The sequence below is a fragment of the Lutra lutra genome, chromosome X (genome assembly GCF_902655055.1).
Source record: "Lutra lutra chromosome X, mLutLut1.2, whole genome shotgun sequence".
NCBI lineage: Eukaryota > Metazoa > Chordata > Mammalia > Carnivora > Mustelidae > Lutra > Lutra lutra.
Window position 1 is genome coordinate 13044043 of NC_062296.1, and position 19643 is coordinate 13063685.

General features: G+C 41.2%; 1 protein-coding gene and 1 pseudogene across 1 annotated transcript in view; both read right to left on the reverse strand.

Annotated features, from left to right (window-relative positions):
• Window positions 1-10373, reverse strand: part of F9 (coagulation factor IX) — a 32928-nt gene extending 22555 nt beyond the window's left edge. The window contains exons 1-3 of the mRNA XM_047716805.1: window positions 10113-10373; window positions 4562-4725; window positions 4349-4373 (exon numbers count right to left, since the gene is read on the reverse strand). Coding sequence (XP_047572761.1) covers window positions 4349-4373; window positions 4562-4725; window positions 10113-10200 — 277 coding nt within the window. The 5' untranslated portion in view covers window positions 10201-10373. The remainder of the gene's footprint in view (window positions 1-4348; window positions 4374-4561; window positions 4726-10112) is intronic.
• A 1529-nt stretch (window positions 10374-11902) lies between these two features.
• Window positions 11903-12626, reverse strand: LOC125092032 (ferritin heavy chain-like; annotated as a pseudogene).
• Window positions 12627-19643: the final 7017 nt, after the last annotated feature.

The following is a 19643-nucleotide window of genomic DNA, read 5'->3' on the forward strand; positions in this document are numbered from 1 at the left end:
GTCTTGCAGAACATGTGAGCTGGGGAGCAGATGGTACTTCCCCTCAGAGAACTGGCAGCCTCAGCTCGGAGCAAATGCCTCTACTTCCTTCTGGTATCATTAACTTTTTTAAAGTATAGTATGCAGTCATGGTTCGAGACAATGGAAGAGCCGCCAGAAGCGTCTCTCCCTGCTAAAAGAGACTCTGCTGTCTCTGACTTAGGTCCCAAATGGTCTAGGTAAAGTGAGAAGCAGCTTTTCTTTTTTTAAAAAAAGTATTTGGCTGGGTGGTGAACATTGGGGAGGGCATGTGCTATGGTGAGTGCTGTGAAATGTGTAAGCCTAATGATTCACACACCTGTGCCCCTGGGGCGAAATAATACATTATATGTTAATAAAAAATTGTTTTTAAAGTAATTTAAAAAATTTTATTTTTTTAAAATTTTACTTTTATATTTAATCTGCAAAATAATACATTATATGTTAATAGAAATTGTTTTTAAAGTTGTAAATTTTAAAATTTTATTTTTTAAAAAATTTATTTTTAGGGGCGCCTGGGTGGCTCAGTGGATTAAGCCGCTGCCTTCGGCTCAGGTCATGATCTCAGGGTCCTGGGATCGAGTCCCGCATTGGGCTCTCTGCTCAGCAGGGTGCCTGCTTCCCTCTCTCTCTCTCTCTCTGCCTGTCTCTCCGTCTACTTGTGATCTCTCTCTGTCAAATAAATAAATAAAATCTTTAAAAAAAAATTTATTTTTATATTTTATTTGCCAAATAATACATTACATGTTAATAAAATTGTTTTTAAAGTTGTAATTTTTAAAATTTTTTAAAAAAAATTTTATTTTTATATTTAATCTGCAAAATAATACCTTATATGGTAATAAAAATTGTTTTTAAAGTTGTAGGTTTTTTTTTAAAGATTTTTTTTAAATTTATTTATTTGACAGAGAGAAATCACAAGTAAGCAGAGAGGCAGGCAGAGAGAGAGGAGGAAGCAGGCTCCCTGCTGAGCAGAAAGCCCGATGTGGGGCTCGAACCCAGGACCTGGGATCATGACCTGAGCCGAAGGCAGCGGCTTAACCCACTGAGCCACCCAGGCGCCCCTAAAGTTGTAGTTTTTAAAATTTATTTTATTTTAAAAATTTTTAAAAAGTTTTAATTTTAATTTTAATTCCTGTTAGTTGACAAAACACTGTTATATTAGTTTCAGGTGAGAAACCACTTTTCCCACAAACAATTGAAAAGGAAAAGGTTCTGAAGTTCTGCTTTATTTATGTGTAAATTGGCTGTATTTCCTCTCTGCTTTTCCTGAAGTTTCTATATTCATAGAGTTCTTGAGAGCCTTAGAAGACACCTGTGGTAGAAAACCATGAGGAAGGAACAGGCAAGAGGGGAAGGGTCAGGATGAGAAGGGAAGCTTTGAGTCTGGTTTCTGAAAGCTCCTGCTCCATCCATACTTCTAAGGAAGCTGCTGGAGAAAGGGATGAATAGAACCAGAAGGGCGCCAGGTACACACTCGGAGCTAAAAGAAACAGCCCTGAAGACAAAATAAGAGCTAGGACAGCAAGAGTAAGAGGTCAAGATGGCCTAGCAATGAAAGAAAGAGAAAAGGGGAAATGAAAGAGAAATTTCTAATTCTCGGTCCTACTTTGGAGCAAACCTTCCCCTTCCCCCTTCTAGCGGGGAGGTTGCTCGTAGGAGGGGGAGGCAGGGCTCACCTGTCACACTCGGTCAGTAGGACGCGTCTAGCTCCTGTTGACTGAGGGCTCCTATCCCTTTCTCAGAAATAGTCCCTCCCTGGAAAATCTGCTTGCCATAAAGACTAGACCCTGTCCCCTCTGCCCCTTGACCCACTGTGCTTTTGCCCAGATAGTTCAATTTGTTCCAATTCTATGAAAACAAAATACGTTATCTCTGGTTTATTATTATTGATGTTCAAACTGGTCTAAAAAACGAGCTACATTTGCACTTTATATTATAGACCAGCGGATCTGAATTATTTAGGATGTTTCACTGAAAGGGTCTGGGCTTGCAGCCAGCTACACAGCAACTCATTTGCTGAGACATAGCTTTAAAACGAGTGTCATTTTATCCCACATTTAGTCCTCCTTTGGGTGCTTGTGTGTGTGTACTTTGGGCTCAGGCGAAGCCACCGACAGTAGGGATCAAAGACAACAAGGGACAAGGCCTTTCAAGTGAGAGCTTCCGGTTGTTGTTTAATGAGTAACAGCCCCCGGATCTGAAGGCTGGGAGGGGTGATGGTGAGAGCAAGGGCTCGCTCTTTTCGAGAACTTGGGTTCCCTTCTGGGCTCTGTGACTCCCCAACTGGATGACCTTTGGCAAGTCTTGAGCCTCCCTAAGCCTCCGTGTCCCCTGTAAACTGAGGTTGATAATGCTCCGCTTGCTGGGTTGGTGTGTGGATGAAATAGGGCAGGCGCTCTGTAAACCGTCAAGAGCTTGACGGCCGCTGGCTCATGTGCCTGGACGATCTTTCTTTCTTCAACCAGGCCGTTGATAGTAGAGGATAAGGTGGGTGTGAGGGGCATGCACCTGGCAGTATGTGGAACACCATCAGCTCTTTTGGGGTGGTTAGGAAACTTGGCCGCAACTGAAAAGAGGCGGGGAGCTATTTTCTTCTTGCTCTTTGTTCTGGTTTTTGGAGGATGAAGCAGTAGTGACCGAATCATGCCACTGAGGTTTCTGAGATATCTTTATCCCGGATTCGGTAAACAACATGGCCTTTGACCTAGAAGGCAGGGGCTCAGCTTCAAAATATAATGCTTAGGGGGTTCTGACCAACCCCTGCTGGGGAGTGGGGTGGGCAATGAACAGGTCATGGGAATTTAAATACAGCCTGGAGTTTGTGGAGGCGGGTGGGGAAGTAGAAATTGATTTGCTTTAAAAATCTATCACAAGGGGCAGCTGACTGGCTCAAGTCGGTGGCGTGTGTGTGACTTCCGATCTCAGGGCTGTGGGTTCAAGCCCCATGTTGGGGGTAGAGATTACTTAAAAAGAAAATCTTAAAAAAATCACAAGATTTAAGGTTTTAAATTTAATGGAAATAAGGACTAAAAAGACTCATTTGGACTAACTGCTGGGGACTACCTGAGGAGAGCATTGGCCTGGTAGCCTGTATAACTAAAAGTAAGGAAAGGCCAAGAAAGTAAATGTAATGGAGTGGACTTCATCCTCCCTCAGGAGTTAAAAATAGAAGTGGAGAAATTGAGTTACTGGAGTATGAACAAGTTCCAGAATAGCAAGTGGAACCTAGCACTGGATCTCCAATTGCTGGAACTCAGTGAATTTGCCGTCTAGGTTCTGTCCATGCGGATGGTCTTGCATAAGCCAACTTCTGGAACGGCTGCTGCCTCAATATCCTGCTGCTGGATTTTACATTAGTTTCAAAGCTCAGCTGTCATGGAGGTTTTGACTTTTCCTCCGTTTGGTCAATTCATTCAACAAATATTTACTCAGTGCTTCTGGACCAGGTAATGTTCGAGGTACTGTTTACATCAGTAAAACACTTGAACACCCCTGCCGGTGTGAAGCTTGAATTCTAATGAGGTGGGGAAAATAGATAATAAATTGTGGAAGTAAGAAGGTTTATTATATGTTACCTGTACTGGTGAAAAGTGCTGTGAAAAATAGGAGGAGTTTGTGGTACCTCGGTGATGCGGTTATGGGGAGGCGGGTTGAAGTACTAACAGGTAAGCAAGCTAGGCTTCATCGAGATGGTGACATTTGGGTGAAGAGCTGAAGGAGGGGAGGGAGCGAGCCTAGGCGAACTTGGAAGAGGAGCATTCCAAGTTCAAGGAACAGTCAGGTCACAGACCAAAGCGGAAGCAGGCCTGGAGTGTGCGGGGAGCAGCAGGGAGGCCAAGATGGCTGCCCCCTGTCCTCCCCCCACAGCCTCCCTCCGCCCCCGCCCTGCATGTGAGGAGGAGAGCAGGAGGAGAGAGTCTGAGGGCCAGTGTAAAAGGAGGGCCAGAACAATCGTGGAGGGCCTCATAGGCCATCATAAGGGGGAGGACTTCTAAACAGTAAACAAGTCAGTCAGCATTTTCACGTTCTCTACCAAAGACTGAAAATTCTTAAACTCAGTCTCCAGGTGCACTCATCTCAGTTCCCTCCTTCCAGCTGCGTAGGGTGCGACAATGTCTTCTTGAAGCCCTCGGGAGGAGGAAGCCTATCTGCCAGCGGATAGCCCCCCGCGCCACCATTAACCTGTCCTATATCACCATTCAGTCTTGGGTAAAGGAGTCAGACCGTTTTTCACAGAGTTTAATCTATTGTCTGTTTATGCAGAGAAACAATACGTAATTCCCAAATGTTTCCTATACCAGCTAGAGGAAAAAAATTAATTGCTTACCAACATATTGCTTCCAAAATTCAGTCTATAAAGAAAAAGAGGACAAGTTAGTGGTAGTAGTCAAAATATTTTGGATTCGATTCCTTCCCTTTGTAACACTTGTCATACATATATATGGTTAGATATTTTAAAATTCCAAAGAGAAGCTTCTTTTTTTCTTTAGTTTTCTGTACTTTCCTCTGCGTCTGAAGAATATTATGTGGAAATACTCACGGTTTTTTCAGTGTTTTCAAAAACTTCTCGAGCTTCTTCAAAACTACACTTTTCTTCTATACATTCTCTCTCAAGGTTCCCTTGCACGAACTCTTCCAGTTTACCTGAATTATACCTCTTTGGCCGATTCAGAATTTTGGTGGCATTTTCATGGTCAAGAAAAACTGAAATTTCCAAAGAACAATTCTTTAGGTTTGGGAAAAAGAAAACATCATGAAAACTAAATACATCTCTCAAGAAAGGCTTTGTTTTTAATCCAAGTAATCCCCAAACCAATTTATCTTTGGGGCACGGAGCCAAAATCTGTGATGTCCTCTTGGTACTGTATACACACGGAGATTTAGGAATTAAAATCCAATTTGGCTTTTAGTCAAGAGAGTTCCAGTAATGAAAGGTCAGATTCTCAGTCCTATTTGAATTTACTTTGGATGAGTAAGAAAGTTCTCAAATAAGCAGTTAACTTTACACGTTGTCATCATTTGCAAATAGCTAATTGCAGACCCTTGCAAGGTGACCCGTGACCCCAGCTGAGCTGTGTTCTCAGGATGCGGTTGCCCAAATGACTTCCCAACAAATTTCTCTTGGAAGAACAGAAGCCTAATAACGGCGGTCCAGCTGCAAACACAGCCTCAGTGTCTGTCCCTAGATGTTAGAGAAAAACCACTGCATTAATTTGTTTATCTTCAGACTCACAACACCTTCGGTGGGCATGTGTTAAGGGAATGCCGGTGACCGAAGTCTTTCTCTGGGATTTAGGATGTGACTGACTCGAGCTGTGACTGCCTAGCCTTCAGGGACGCTCCTGATTCTCTCCTTCCCTCCCTCTCTCCCCACATTCAAATCTAAGACACACACACACACACACACACACACACACACTCTCTCTCTCTCTCTCTTTATATATATATATATATATATATATATATATAAATATAGATATATATATAGATAGATATAGATATATCTATCTAGGTAGATATTGAAAACATATCTGTCTCTATAATTAATAACAGGAACTCAGGAAGTTGCTGGAGTTGTTCCTTTCATCAGGGGACTATCTGGTACAATCTCAACAGGACCAGGTGCTTAGAAGATGAAGTTTCCAGGCACTTTGGGACTGCTTTCTCATGAATTCAAAAAAAAGAAGGAGAGGAGGAGGAAGAAGAGGAAAAGGAGGAAGAAGAAGAAGAAGAAGAAGAAGGAGGGGAAGGGGAAAGGAAAAGGGGAAGAGGAGGAGGAAGGAAGAAAGAGGGGGAGGGGGACTGTATTCCCTTCTTTCCATTGTAGCTGTTCACTTTATGGAGGGGGTTTGAGTCCCCTGACAACCTCGCTTTGCCCTTGCTCTGCGAGTCCCCTTGGACTTCACTTTTGTTTTTTTGAAATTTAGTTTAGACTTTTCCTCTCCAATTCTTGACAACTTTCTCCATTCCCTTCATGCTGTCCTCCATGCTGCAGTACCCGCAGTGCCAACCGCTGGGTCAGTGCGGCCATCTGCCGCTGAGCACTGTGGGAAAAAACCACCAAGCTGCACAGGGGTACCGTCACACAGTGATGCCGCCCTGCCAGGCCCTCCTCTCTGCTTGGCCCTGGGCAGCCCGACGATGGCATCTACGCCTGTCCCCATTTACAGTGTGACCGAGTAGAGAAACGGGTTTGTAGTCAGATCAGACACACCTGGGTTTGAATAACACATTTGCCACCTGTTGGCTGTGAGACGTCAGGCAAGTGACAAAATCTCTGGAGCTTAACTTGGTCAAACGCAAAATGGGTCTAACAGTGGCATATAATAAGAATATCCACTTCACAGTGTTCTCAACAGGGTCCGTGAGATAATACGTGTACACGGTACATGGTGTACGCTGGTTCTCTCTCTCTCTCCCTGCCCCTCTCATGCTGGCCTGACTTCCTGTTTCTCAATTCCCTCTAATGCCTTCATACTAGTGCCTTCATACTCCATTCTAGTGCTTTTCCTGTGGCTCTTTCCCTTCTTTACTCCCATCCACATAATGAAATGACTATTGTCAGTCAGGATCAGCAATGACTTCCTAAAGATCATTGGGAGTTTGTGTACTTGGTGACGGCTCTGAAACATTTCCACTGCTTGATCTCCCAGCGCCCCTCCACAGTACTCTTTCCATGAAGTCACTCTACTGGCTCCTCTCTGCTCTCTTATTATTTATCCATCACTTGAACCAGTGCCTTCCCCTTTGCCTGCCCCTTCAGTGTTCAGAGTTCCCTCAGGTTCCTGCCTATGCCTGGTCATGCCATAGTCTTGACCAGGGTGAGGTAGACAAGTCATCTAGGGAACAAAATGTGAGGAGACCCTCTGTCTCAGTGAGTGCAAGCAAGTACAGTTACACTCTAGGGACCTGTTTGCCTCCCCCTAGGCTGGCCCTAACTCTCTCAACACCGGTTTCTGAGGGCTCTCTACAGCCGGGCCTGTGCCAGCCGCCATGTTCTCCGTGCTCACTTCCGGGACCCTCACGCACACTGTGGGAGCTGCCCTTTCTGCAACAGTGGGTTCCAAATGTCTGCCTCTGGCCAGATCTCTCTTCTGAATTCCAGACCCTCTTTCCAGCTCCCCCACTGCGCATTGTCCTGTGACGAATCAGAGCTGATGTTTCTCTAATGCCTCTGAAGGGCTGGACCCTGTGCTTAGTGCTTTGGGGTCATTATTTCATTCCGTCCTCACAGCAGTCCCACGAGATAGGGACTGTCATCTCATTGTAAACCAGAGGAATGGAGCTTCAGAGAAGTGAAGTCCCATGGCCCAGGTAACACAATGAAGTGGCAGAGCCAGGATTCCGACGTTGGTGGTCAGACTGCACAGCCCGTGCTCAGAGGTACGATGCTGTGTTTTGTAATCACGTCAGATGCCCAGGACGCACCCTCCACGCTTCTCTGAACCCATTACCCTTCCACACCCAGATGGTGTCCGTGGCGGGGAGTGACGGGGACTAAAGGGTACGCATACCAGGATGAGCGTTGAGTAATGTATCCCATCGTTGAGTCGCTCACTATGTTGTACCCCCCAAAACTAATATAACACGGTATGCTACCCATACTGGAATTGAAATAAAAAACCTAATAAAAAAAAAAAGAATGTTGCCAAACTGAGCATTCTCAATCAGCCATCAGTGCTATTCATGTTTACGCTTCTGATGACCCGGTAATTGGGTTCTGTTGTCCAAGCTCTTTCACTACGGAACTTCATTATCTGATGACCTGACCCTGTCTTGCTATCTTACCTCACTTGTCATATTTAATATTCAAAACCTACTGCGCTCCTGAAAGACCTCACATTCTTTGTGGATCTGGATTTTTTTTTTAAAGATTTTATTTATTTATTTGACAGAGAGTGAGAGAGGGAACACAAGCAGGGAGAGTGGGAGAGGGAGAAACACACTCCGCATGGAGCAGGAAGCCCAATGCAGGGCTCAATCCCAGGACCCTGGGATCATGATCCGAGCCTAAGGCAGATGCTTAACGCTGAGCCACCCAGGCACCCCTGGATCTGGATCTTTGTACACATGTGATTCTCTCTCTGTGTAATGCCCTAGATCAGACAGTTAGGGAGGGGGACCTACTCATCTTTTAGGACCCAGCCCAAGATACTGTCTGTCAAGTGTTTTCCCAGTTAACATACTCCTTTCTCTGTGGTCTTTTAGCACCTGGTACACATTTTGTCACCATACCTTGAAATCTCTCACCTGACTTCGTGGTGCTTTAGGTCAGAGAGGGAGTCTGGCTTATCCCTGTGCCCTGATACCTCACCCCAGCACCTGGCCCCATAGTAGTCACTCGGTTTTGTCAAGTTCTGTAAAGTGTATGGACCAAAGTTATCTTTCATTCGTTCATTTCATGCATTCATTCGGAACGAAAGACACCTCAGCCCATACACCTTATAAAACTGAATGGTTTCACAGACAGTTTTGATTTCAAAATTCTAAACAGATGCAAATAATACCTGAGAGCAGCAGTCATGAAAATGTAACATCTCTGAAAGGCATTCATAGAAACAGCTTTTAGAAGCCAGTGACCGTTGAGGAGCAGAGCTGCACGAGTGCTGACTATCCTGACGGAAATTCCCCTGGCTCTCTCCACAAGGGCCTGTTATCTCTGACCACAATGACTCCACAATGACACTGCCTTTCTCCTCAGTATTGTCTGAGGGTCATAGAGTTAGCCTCTCTTCGGGTTTATCTCTTCTAGCCATTATTTCCCCAGCACTGAAATCCTAGACCCTCTCCCCCCACCCCCACCATATCTTTCCCTTTTCCCAACATCTGAGGTCTTCAAGGGAGCAGCAGCCCTCTTGAAATGTCCATTATCTCACCACTTACCCTGAAGGAAGGGCTTGTATCTTTCGTCCCCTAGGTCTCACACGGATGAGATATGTGTAAAGACTTAGCTTTATGTCCTGTTTTGTGAAATTTCCAACTAAATTTCTCCACTTTATTTCCCACTTTATTTCTCCACTTTACCCACTTGGCTGGTTTGATTTAACCTTTGCGTTCTCAGATCATCATTTCTGCATTTCAGTCTGACATCATGTCTGGAATGGGAGACACGGGGCCACTCTGTTTTCCAGGGACCCTTAGGGTTGGCACCCCTGATCCCGGCACTGTCAGCCACTAGATTTGATTATAGTAGGTTGACAAGTAAGGGTGATAAATGCTTCCTGTGAGAACACACTGTTTGCCTAAATGGGGTAATTTCCTCCCTGTGTGCCTGCTTTTGGGAAATGCATAAAGTCACTGAAGTTGTGAAAAAAAACAAATGATAAACATTGCATTAACTAAGTTCCTACTTCTTACATCGATTCTTGGGTTTGTTTTGCTCAAGTGAGTATTGGATTTCCCCATGTAAACAGAGTTAACTCTGCTATGTTTAGAATCAGAAACAAAATAATTTTTCCTAATTCATGAAAAACTTTAGGGATAAGTAACAACTTAGTAATGAAAAGTTTGTTGTAAATAAAACTTAAAATCGTAGATGTATGATTTTAGGGATATTTAAAATTAGAGGCTCGCCTCATTACATAGTTGTAAAATTTTGAAACACGTCAGATACCTTAAAATCAAACGTTGTGTGTAAATAAAGCCATCATTTGTGGCTTTAGTGTGACAGATCCCATTTTGATTTCAAAGTGGTGAGTTAAAAACAAACAAACAAACAAACAAACCCAAAATGACAGAGTTAATGTCTTCTTCATAGTCTGCTGTTTCCTGGTTGAAACATTTTTCCCACTCTTACTTTTCTTTACCCAAGGAGGTGACTGTTTCCTAAGCAGAACTATGTTGTCAAATCACAAGCCTAACAGTGTCCATTAAAAAAAAAGTACCCTAAGCATTGTAGATCTATTTAGTTTTAACAGTTAAGAAGACACAGCTACCAGAAAGCCAGTATTTGCCAACCCACATGCTGACGACTAGGATCTTAAATGTTGCTGTCAAATCCTGTAATCGTTACTTAGTGGAGAAGATAGTGCCAGACATTTCTATATCTAAAAGACAAGCATGCTCAATGTATCTTTAAAAAGGAAACAAACCTGTACATTCAGCACTGAGTAGACATCCTAAAAGGCAGATGGTGATGAGGCCCGGTGATTCTGCCATGATCCTGTTCAGGCACTGCATAACATTTGTTGACGAATTGTGCAAGTAGCAAGGTTGACTGATTGTTCCAAAGTACAAGCTGAGCTGTATTTACTTCTGGGAAACAATGTGCATCTCTCTCAGTGGGTCTTTGGGCTATTTCCAGTGGCCTCTTGGGTGAAGTGAAGAGTATAGGCAGTGTTCGTCTTTAAAACTTCACCTCTCATTCCATGGGCTTCTGTCACTGTGGCTGATTGGAGGCTGAAGCAGGAAGTGACACATCATCAGAGGAGGGTCGGGGGGAGGTGTTTAGTGGCAGCTGCTGTGACAACAGAATTCCTCAGTGGGATCCATTTTTAACTTTGTCAGGGAGCACTAAGGTCATATAATTTAACAGTTAAGAGACAAGGGTTCCTGGGTGGCTTAGTCGGTTAAGTCTCCAACTCTTGGTTTTGGCTCAGGTTGCGATCTCAGGGTTGTGGGGTGGAGCCCCACATTGGGCTCCATGCTCAGCGCAGAGTCTGCTTGAGATTCTCTCTCCCTCTCCCTGTGCCCCTCCCTCCACTAGCATTCTTTCTGAAATAAATAAATAAATAAATCTTTAAACAAAAAAGTAAAGAGAACAAAGTCATTTGGTTCTACCTTAAAACATTCCCCGTGCTTACCTACATTTAATCACCTGGTGGATCCTTCATGTTCCTCCTCAGAAGGAGCTTATCAACTTTCTGGTGCCACTTACCCATAGAGTGAAATGTGAGGACCCTGTCTCGGTACATATGTATGTATGTATGTATGTGTGCTGTCATAACTCATTGTGTTTTAATTTGTATTTCCCCAACAGCTAATGATGTTGAATACCTTATAGTTTACTGACTCTCTGAGTATCCTCTTGAGTGAAATGTATGTTCTTGTTTTTTTGTCTATTTTCCAATAAGACTCGTATTTTACCATTCGATTTTAGAGCTTTTTAAAAAAATATTATAGCTATGAATCCTTTCTCAGATACATGGTTTTGCAAGTACTGTCTCCAAGACCGCAGCTTATCTTTTCATCCTTGTAACTGAGTCACATAGCGAAAGTTTTAGATTTGGACGCAGTTCAATTTATCCTTTTATAAAAACTTTTACTTGTTTATTTAGCATGCATGTGAGCTGGGGGAGGAGCAAAGGGCGAGAGAATCTCAAGCAGGCAACACACTGAGTGCTGAGCCTGACACGGGGCTTGAACTCATGGCCCCAAGATCATGACCTGAGCCTAAATCAAGAGTCAGGCACTTAATCAACTGAGCCACCCAAGTGCCCCTCAGTTTGTCATTTTTTAATAGATCATGCCTTAATGTCCATATTTAGAACTCTTCCACTAACGCTAATCCGGAAGCTTTTTCCCATCTAAAAAATATTTTATAGTTTCACATTTTAGATTTATTCTGGTGTGCCATTTTGAGTTAATTTTTATAAGGTATGAGGTTTAGATTGATTTTCTTTTTGGCCTGTGGATGTCTAATTCCTCTAGCACCATTTATTAAAAAGATAATCCTTGCTCTGTTGAATTGCTTGTGCAGTTTTTTCCACAGATCAGTTGAGTATATTGGTTTGGGTGTATTTCCAGGTTCATCTTCTGTTCCATTGCTGCATGTGTTTATCCCTCTGCCAACCCCACACTGCCTTGATTGCTGTAAGCTTTTATATCAGGTAGAGTGATTTCTCCCACTTCAGTATTTTGTGGCAAGATTATTTGGGGGGGGGGTTACCACATAAATTTATTTTGAAGGAATGTTACAAATGAAAGAAGTTAAATAGATGTTTTGGTATAACTTACAGAAAAGGTATAAATGTAACCCAACATGCATGCATTGCCTTGGTGACCAGGGAGGTCACCCTTGAGGCTATGGGAAGACAGCCTAAGGCTTAGCTCTCATTATCACTGTTTCCCAGGGTGTGCTTGTCAGAAAGATACTCTGCCATGCCAGATTAGGGAGCCCCCATCTCGCTCAGGTTGGTTACGTGGTCACCCAGTTCTTTGATGGATTTCACCTATTTACTCAGGTAGTGAGTCTCAGTGAAGGCCCACAAATGGTATCATTTTTTTCAGTGGCCAGTTTGTCCAGTTCCAGTGGTGACTGACTGATGCTCTTTCCCAAGTGTAACGCATACCGCATTGCATTCGGTCCGTTTTCCCAGTAATCATGGTCCAGTTCCTTGATATCCTGAAGGAAGATTTGGCCACCATGTTGGTCCTGCAGCTTCCTCAGTTTCTCAGCTCACCATCTCCTCATAAGATCAGTGAAGGAGATATTTGGCAAAGTTCTTCGAAGTCACATCTTTGTGGTCAAAGTAGTAAGACGCAGACAGGGAGACATAGGTATAGAGCTCCATGTGGGTCTGGCAATTGAGGGTGGCCTCTGAGTCCTGGTGGTAGTTCTGGTGCACCTGTAAGAGGGATGTAGTCATCATGGCAGCCACTGAGGAGAGGCAGTGTCAAGTGGCAGTGGCTGCGTGGTGCTGCGTGGCAATGGGGGCCTTGGGACGGTCTGTGGGCACTGTGAGGAGATGGCAGAGGGTTGACTCTGAGCAGCCACCAGGGTGGGGGACAAGTGCTGGGTTCTGTCCAAGCACTGTTGAAGTAGGAAACTTCAGTGACTCTTGGTGGAGACTCAATATTCTGTGGCAAGATTGCTTTAATTATTCTTGGGCCTGTAACATTTTATATAAGCTTAAAAATAATCTTATCTGTAGTACAGAAACCTTTGCTGGAGTTTTGATATGGATTTCGCTAAACCTGTATGTAAATTTGGAGGAACGGACATCTTCATTGTGTTGAGTTTTCCAGTTGATGGGTGTGGTGTGGACTTGTATTTCCATTTCTTTAGGTCTTTGATTTGTTTCATCAGCATTTTGTGATTTTTAGCATATAGATTTTATATAGTTGATCCTTGAACAAGACAGGTTTGAACTGCACAGGTCCACTTACATGCAGATTTTTAAAAAGATTTTATTTGAGACAGAGCATGAGCATGAGTGATTTGACAAATTTATACATTATGCTATATTCATTGCAAGTGAAGCTGCCATCTCTCCTGATACATTACTATTACAGTATCATTGACTGTATTCCTTATGCTGTGACTTTTATTCCCATGATTTACTTATTCTGTAACTGATAGCCTATATCTCCCACTCTCCTTTACCCATTTTGCCCAAGCCCAACCATCTTCCTCTCTGGCAATCATCAGTTTGTTCTCTGTATTTATAGGTCAGTTTTGCTTTCTGTTTATCCTTTTTTTTTTTTTTTTTTAGATTCTTCTAATGAGTAAAAATCCTATGGTATTTGTCTTTCTCAGTCTGACTTATTTTGCTTAGCATGATACCCTCTAGGTCCATCCATGTTGTTTCAAATGGCGCTACCTCATCATTTTTTATGGTTGCATAATATTCCATCATATATATGTGTGTGTGTGTGTGTCTTCCTTACCCATTTTTTTACTGAAGGACACTTCAATATTGTAAATAATGCTTCAGTAAACATAGGGGTACATATATCTTTTCAAATTAGTGTTTTCATCTTCTTTGGGTAAATACCTAATAGAGGAACTATTGGTTCATATAGTATTTGTTTTTAATTTTTTGAGGACTCCATACTTTTTTTCACAGTGACTGTATTAATTTACATTCCCATCAACAGTTCCTTTTTCTTCACATCCTTGACAACACTTGTTTCTTGTCTTTTTGATTTCAGCCATTCTGTGAGGTGTAAAGTGGTATCTCATTGTGGCTTTGATTTGCATTTCCCTGATGATGAGTGATGTTGAGCATCTTTTCACGTCTCTTGGCCATCTGGATATTGTCGTCTTAGGAAAATGTCTGTTCAAGTATCCTGCCCATTTTTAAATCAGATTGGTTTTTTGGTGTTGAGTTGTATAAGTTCATTATATATTATAGATATTAACCCCTTGTCAGATATATCATTTGCAAATATCCTCTCCCAATGGATAGGTTGTCTTTTTGTTTTCTTGATGGTTTCCTTTGCTATGCAGAAGCTTTTTATTTTGAAGTAGTCCCCAAAATTACTTTTTGCTTTTGTTCTCCTTGCCTCAGGAGGCACATCTAGAAAAATGTTGCTATGGCCAGTGTCAGAGAAATTACTCTCTGTTCTCTTGTGGGATTCTTACCGTTTCAGATCTCACATTTAGGCTTTAATCCATTTTGAGTTTATTTTTGTATATGGTGTGGGAAAGTGGTCCAGTTTCATTCTTTTACATGTTGCTGTCCAGTTCTCCCAGCACCATGTAGTGAAGAGATGGTCTTTTACCCCTTGTATATTCTTGCCTCCTCTGTCATAGATTAATTGACCATATAATTGTGGGTTTATTTTTGGGCTCTTTATTCTTTTCCACTGATCTTTGTGTCTATTTTTTTCCAGTGCCATACTGGTTTGATTACTATGGCTTTGTAGTATGTCTTGAAATCTGGGATTGTGATACCTCTAGCCTTGTTTGTCTTTCACAAGATTGCTTTGGCTATTTAAGGTCTTTTTTAGTTCCATACAAATTTTGGTATTGTTTGTTCTAGGTTTGTGAAAAATGCTGTTGATATTTTGATAGTGATTGCACTGAATGTAGACTGGTTTGGGTAATGTGGACATTTTAACAATTAACAGTATTCTTCTAACCCATGATGGAATATCCTTCCACTTGTTTGTGTCATCTTCAGTTTCTTTCATCACTGCTTTATAGTTTCAGAGTATAGGTCTTTTACTTCTTTGGTTAAGTTTACTCCTAAGTATTTTATTCTTTTTGGTCCAATTGTAAATGTTGTTGTTATTTTCTCTTTCTGCTACTTTGTTGTTATATACATGGATTCCTTACAGTCCTGTAAATGTATTTTTCTTATGATTTTCTTATTAATATTTTCTTTAGCTTATTTTATTATAAGAATACAGTATAAAGTACATATAACCTATAAAATACATGTTAATCAACTGTTTATATTGTTGGTAATGCTTCAGTCAACAGTGGGCTATTGGTTGTTAAGTTTTGGGGGTCTGAAAAGGTATACAGGGATTTTCAACTATGTGGGGTTTGGCATCCCTAAGCCCCATGTTGTCAGGGGTCAACTGTACATGTTTTGGTGGGTGTATATCAACGTATTTCATTTTCTTTGGAGTAATTTTAAATACTACTGTGTTTTTAATTTGTTTTCCCATACACATTGAAATGAAGTTGATTTTTGCACATTGATTTTGTATCTTCTGACCTTGATGAAATCACTCCTAGTTCTAGAAGTTTATCTTTCTTTTTGTAGATTGCTTGAGGTTTTCTATGATGAAATCTGTAATTTCATATTATTTGCAAATAGGTATAGTTTTATTTCTTCATTTTCAATCTATATGCCTATATATATATAATATATATAATATGTATGTATATACATACATATTATATATATCTAACTGTAATTGTTAGAACTCTCAGTACTATGTTGAATCACAGTGGTGAAACAAAAAAATCCTTGTCTTAAACCAAGAAACAGATTCTTAACTACAGAAAACAAACTGATGGATACTAGAGGGGAAGAGGATGGGGGGATGGGTGGACTAGTACACTTATCATGATGAGCACTGAGTAATGTATAGAATTCTTGAATCGCTATATTGTACACCTGAATCTAATATAACACTCTGTGTTAACTCTACTGGAATTAAAATGAAAAACTTAATAAAAATTCCTTGACTTGTTCCTGATCTTAGTGGGGAAAGTATTCAGTCTTTCTACAATACATATGACGTTAGATGTAGGCGCTTTGTAGATGTTCTTTATTGAGTTGAGGGTAATATTCCTCTTTCCTGAGCCAAGAATTTTTTTTAAATCATGGATGGATACTGGATTTTGTCATGCTTTTTCTCTGTCAAATGATAGGGTCATAGCATTGTCCTTTTTAGCTTCTTGATAATGTGGAATATAGTGGTTGACTATCAAATGCAGAAACAGCCTTGCATACCTAGAAAATCCCACTTGGTCACGGTATATATATTTGTATATTGTCAGATTTAGTTGCCTATCATTGAGGATTTTTGCATGTAATTTCATTAGTAATACTGATCTTTTTTTCTTTTTTGTACTTTGTCTGGTTTTGTATATGGTAATAATGGTCTTAATGGTCTCCTAAAATGCATTGGGAAATTCTCCCTCATTTATGTGTTCTGGAACAGTTTATGTAAAGTTGAAGTTAATTCTTTGTATGTTTGGTAGAATTCTTTAGTGAAACAATGTAGTTCTGGAGATTTCTTTTTGGGGAATTTTTAAATTTTAAATTCAGCTTCTTTCATGGTTGTAGGGCTATTCAAGTTATTCATCTTGTTTGAGCTTTGCTGGTTTGTTGTCTTCAAGGAATTTGTCTATTTCTTCTAAGTTGTTGAATTTATGAGCATAAAGTTGTTTGTAGTTTTGTATTCCCTTATTACATTTTGATGGTTGCAGGTTCTATAGTAATAGTCTCTATTTTATTCCTGAAATTGGTGGTTTGTTTCTTCTCTTTTTTTCTTGTCAGTGTTGCCAGAGGTTTATCAGTTTTACTGATTTTTTCCCAAAAGAACCACGTTTTTATTTAATTATTTTTCTCTATTGTTTTATTAATTTCATTGATTTCTGCTCTTATATTTAGTATTTTCTTCCTCCTGCTTGCTTTGTTTTTTTTTTCTTGTGTTTTCTTGAGTTAAGAATGTAGATTATTTATTTGAAATCTTTTTTCATTCTAATGTAATCATTATTGCTATAAATTTCTTTCTTGGCACTGCTTCACCTGCATCCCCCAAAATTGATGTGTTATATTTTTATTCAGTTTGATGTATTTTTGGATTTCCCTCGAGACTTCTTCTTTGACACATGACTTATTTAAAAGGTACTTGTTTGATTTTCATATGTTTAGATATTTTCCTGTTGTCTTTCTATTATTGACTTATAGTTTGATTCCATTGTTGTCAGATAATATACTGTATAATTTCAATTTTTTAAATTTGTCTTATGACCCAGAATATGGTCTATATTTATAAGTATTCCATGGCTCTTCAAAAAAAAAAACGGTATTCTGCTGTTGGGTGGAGTGTTGATTGTGTTGTTCACATGATGTGTGTTGCTAATTTTTTGTCTAGCAGTTCTGTCAGTTGCTGAGAGAGGGGTGTTGAAGTCCTCAACTATAATTTGAGATTTACCTATTAATCTTTCCAGCTTGATCAGTTTTAGCATGTGTTTTGAGGTTCTGCTTTTTGGTGTACACAGTTAGAATCTTTTTAAAAAAAAAGATTTCACCTATTTATTTGACAGACAGAGATCATAAGTCCCACTGAGCCACCAAGACGCTCCACAGTTGGAATCTTTAAGATTTCCTGGTGGATTAATCTTTTTAGCATTCTATGTCTCTCTTCATCATCAGTTTTATTCTTTGCTCTGATGTTTATTTTTTTTAAAGTAAACTCTGCCCCCATTGTGAGGCTTGAACTCATAACCCTGAGATCAAGAGTCACATGCTATACCAACTGAGCCATCCAGGTGTCCCTGGTGTTTACTTTGATATTATTGTAGCCACTTTTTCTTGTTTTTACTATTAACAATTACATGAAGTATGTTTCTCCTATCCTTTTACTTTCATCTTACTCATGTTGTTGAATTTGAAGTGTCTTATAAACAGCATCTAGTTGGGTTATGGTTTTTTTAACCACTCTGCCAATTTCTGTCTTTTGATGTATTTAGACCATTTATACTAAATATTATTATTGATATGTCAGTGCTTAAGTCTGTCATTTTGTTATTTGTATCCTCCCTGCCCCTGTTGACATTCCTTAATTCTCTTTACATGCCTTTTTGTGGGTTACTTGAAACATTTTTAGAATTCTGTCTTGATTTATTTATAATTTTTAAGTGTCCCTTGAGTCATTTTTGTAGCTCTTGGTCTGGATTTTTACGATATACATACGTGACTTATCACAGTCTATTGGCATCAGTGTTTTAATACTTCAAGTGAAGTATGGAGCCTTACCTTGATTTTGGTTCCTTAACCTTCCTCACTTTTAAATGTCATTGTCTTGATAATCAGATGGTGTTTTTTTGTTTTAATTATCGAATATGATTTATGAAACTCACGAATATATATGTATATTTTTTTTTTCCATTGCTTCATCCATTTATTTCTTCCTATCCAGTTCTTTCCTTTATCATTTGCATCTCTCTTAAAAACTTCCTTTAAGGGGTGCCTGGGAGGCCCAGTGGGTTAAAGCCTCTGCCTTCGGCTCAGGTCGTGATTCCAGGGTCCTGGGATCGAGCCCCGCGTCGGGCTCTCTGCTCAGCGGGGAGCCTGCTTTTTCCTCTCTCTGCTTGCCTCTCTGCCTACTTGTCATCTCTGTCTGTCAAATAAATAAAAATAAAATCTTTAAAAAAAAATAAAAACTTCCTTTAAGTAGGAGGAGCAAGGTGGCGGAGGAGTAGGAGACCTAAAGTTTGTCTGGTCCCACGAGTTTGGCTAGATATCAAACCATTCTGAACACCTACATATGCAACAGGAGATCAAAGAGAAGAATAGCAACAATTCTATGAATGGAAAAGCAACCACTTTCTGGAAGGTAGGATATGTGGAGAAGTGAATCCAAGGCGATATTTGGGCAGATAGACCACGGAGGGAGGGAGCCTCCGTGGGCTGGGTCCCAGCAAGGGAGAGAGCAGCGGGGGACAAAATTGGGATTTTTAGAAGTTTGCTCTGGTGAGGGATGTTGCTCCAGAGGCTAAGGAACAGGTAGAGCCCTCATGGGGATAGTGTGGTCTCAGGATCTGCAGGGTCACAGAAAGACTGGGCATGTCTGAGTGTGGAAGAGCTCTCAGGATTAGAGTAGGGAAGCCAGCTACAGAGACGAAGCCGAGGAGTGGGCTCTCAGCTTGTAGTTACCTTAATCTGTGATCGGAGGCACGGTTGGGCCACTGCTCTTCGAGCAGGAACCCCACAAGCAGCAGATCTGGGGAGTCTTCCTCCTTGCTTTCCCCGGAGGAGTGATGCAGGAGCACACTGCAGGAATCTGCTGGGTTTGAAGACTCCAAATGGGGCCTTGTGCCAGAGACAGAGATGCTTGGTCACAGGCTGAGTGAGCTCAGAGTGTAGCCAGAGACCAGGGAGATGGGAGGGATTGACTGCTTTTCTCTGAGGGCACACTGTGGAGTGGGGCCCCGAGCTCTCAGCTCCTCCAGGCCAGAGACTGGGAGGCCGCCATCTTCGTTCCCGTCCTCCAGGGCTTTACAGAAAGCGTTCAGGGAACAAAAGCTACTCAGAGTGAACCCAAGCAGATTACTTAGCCTGGCCCCTGGCAAGGGTGGTGTAATTCCGTCTTGGGCAAAGACATTGAGAATCATTGCAACAGACCCCTCCCCCAGATCAGCAAGAAATCCAGCCAAGACCAAGTTCACCGATCAATACCTGTAGAACTCCAGAGCTAGCGGAATACAGCAG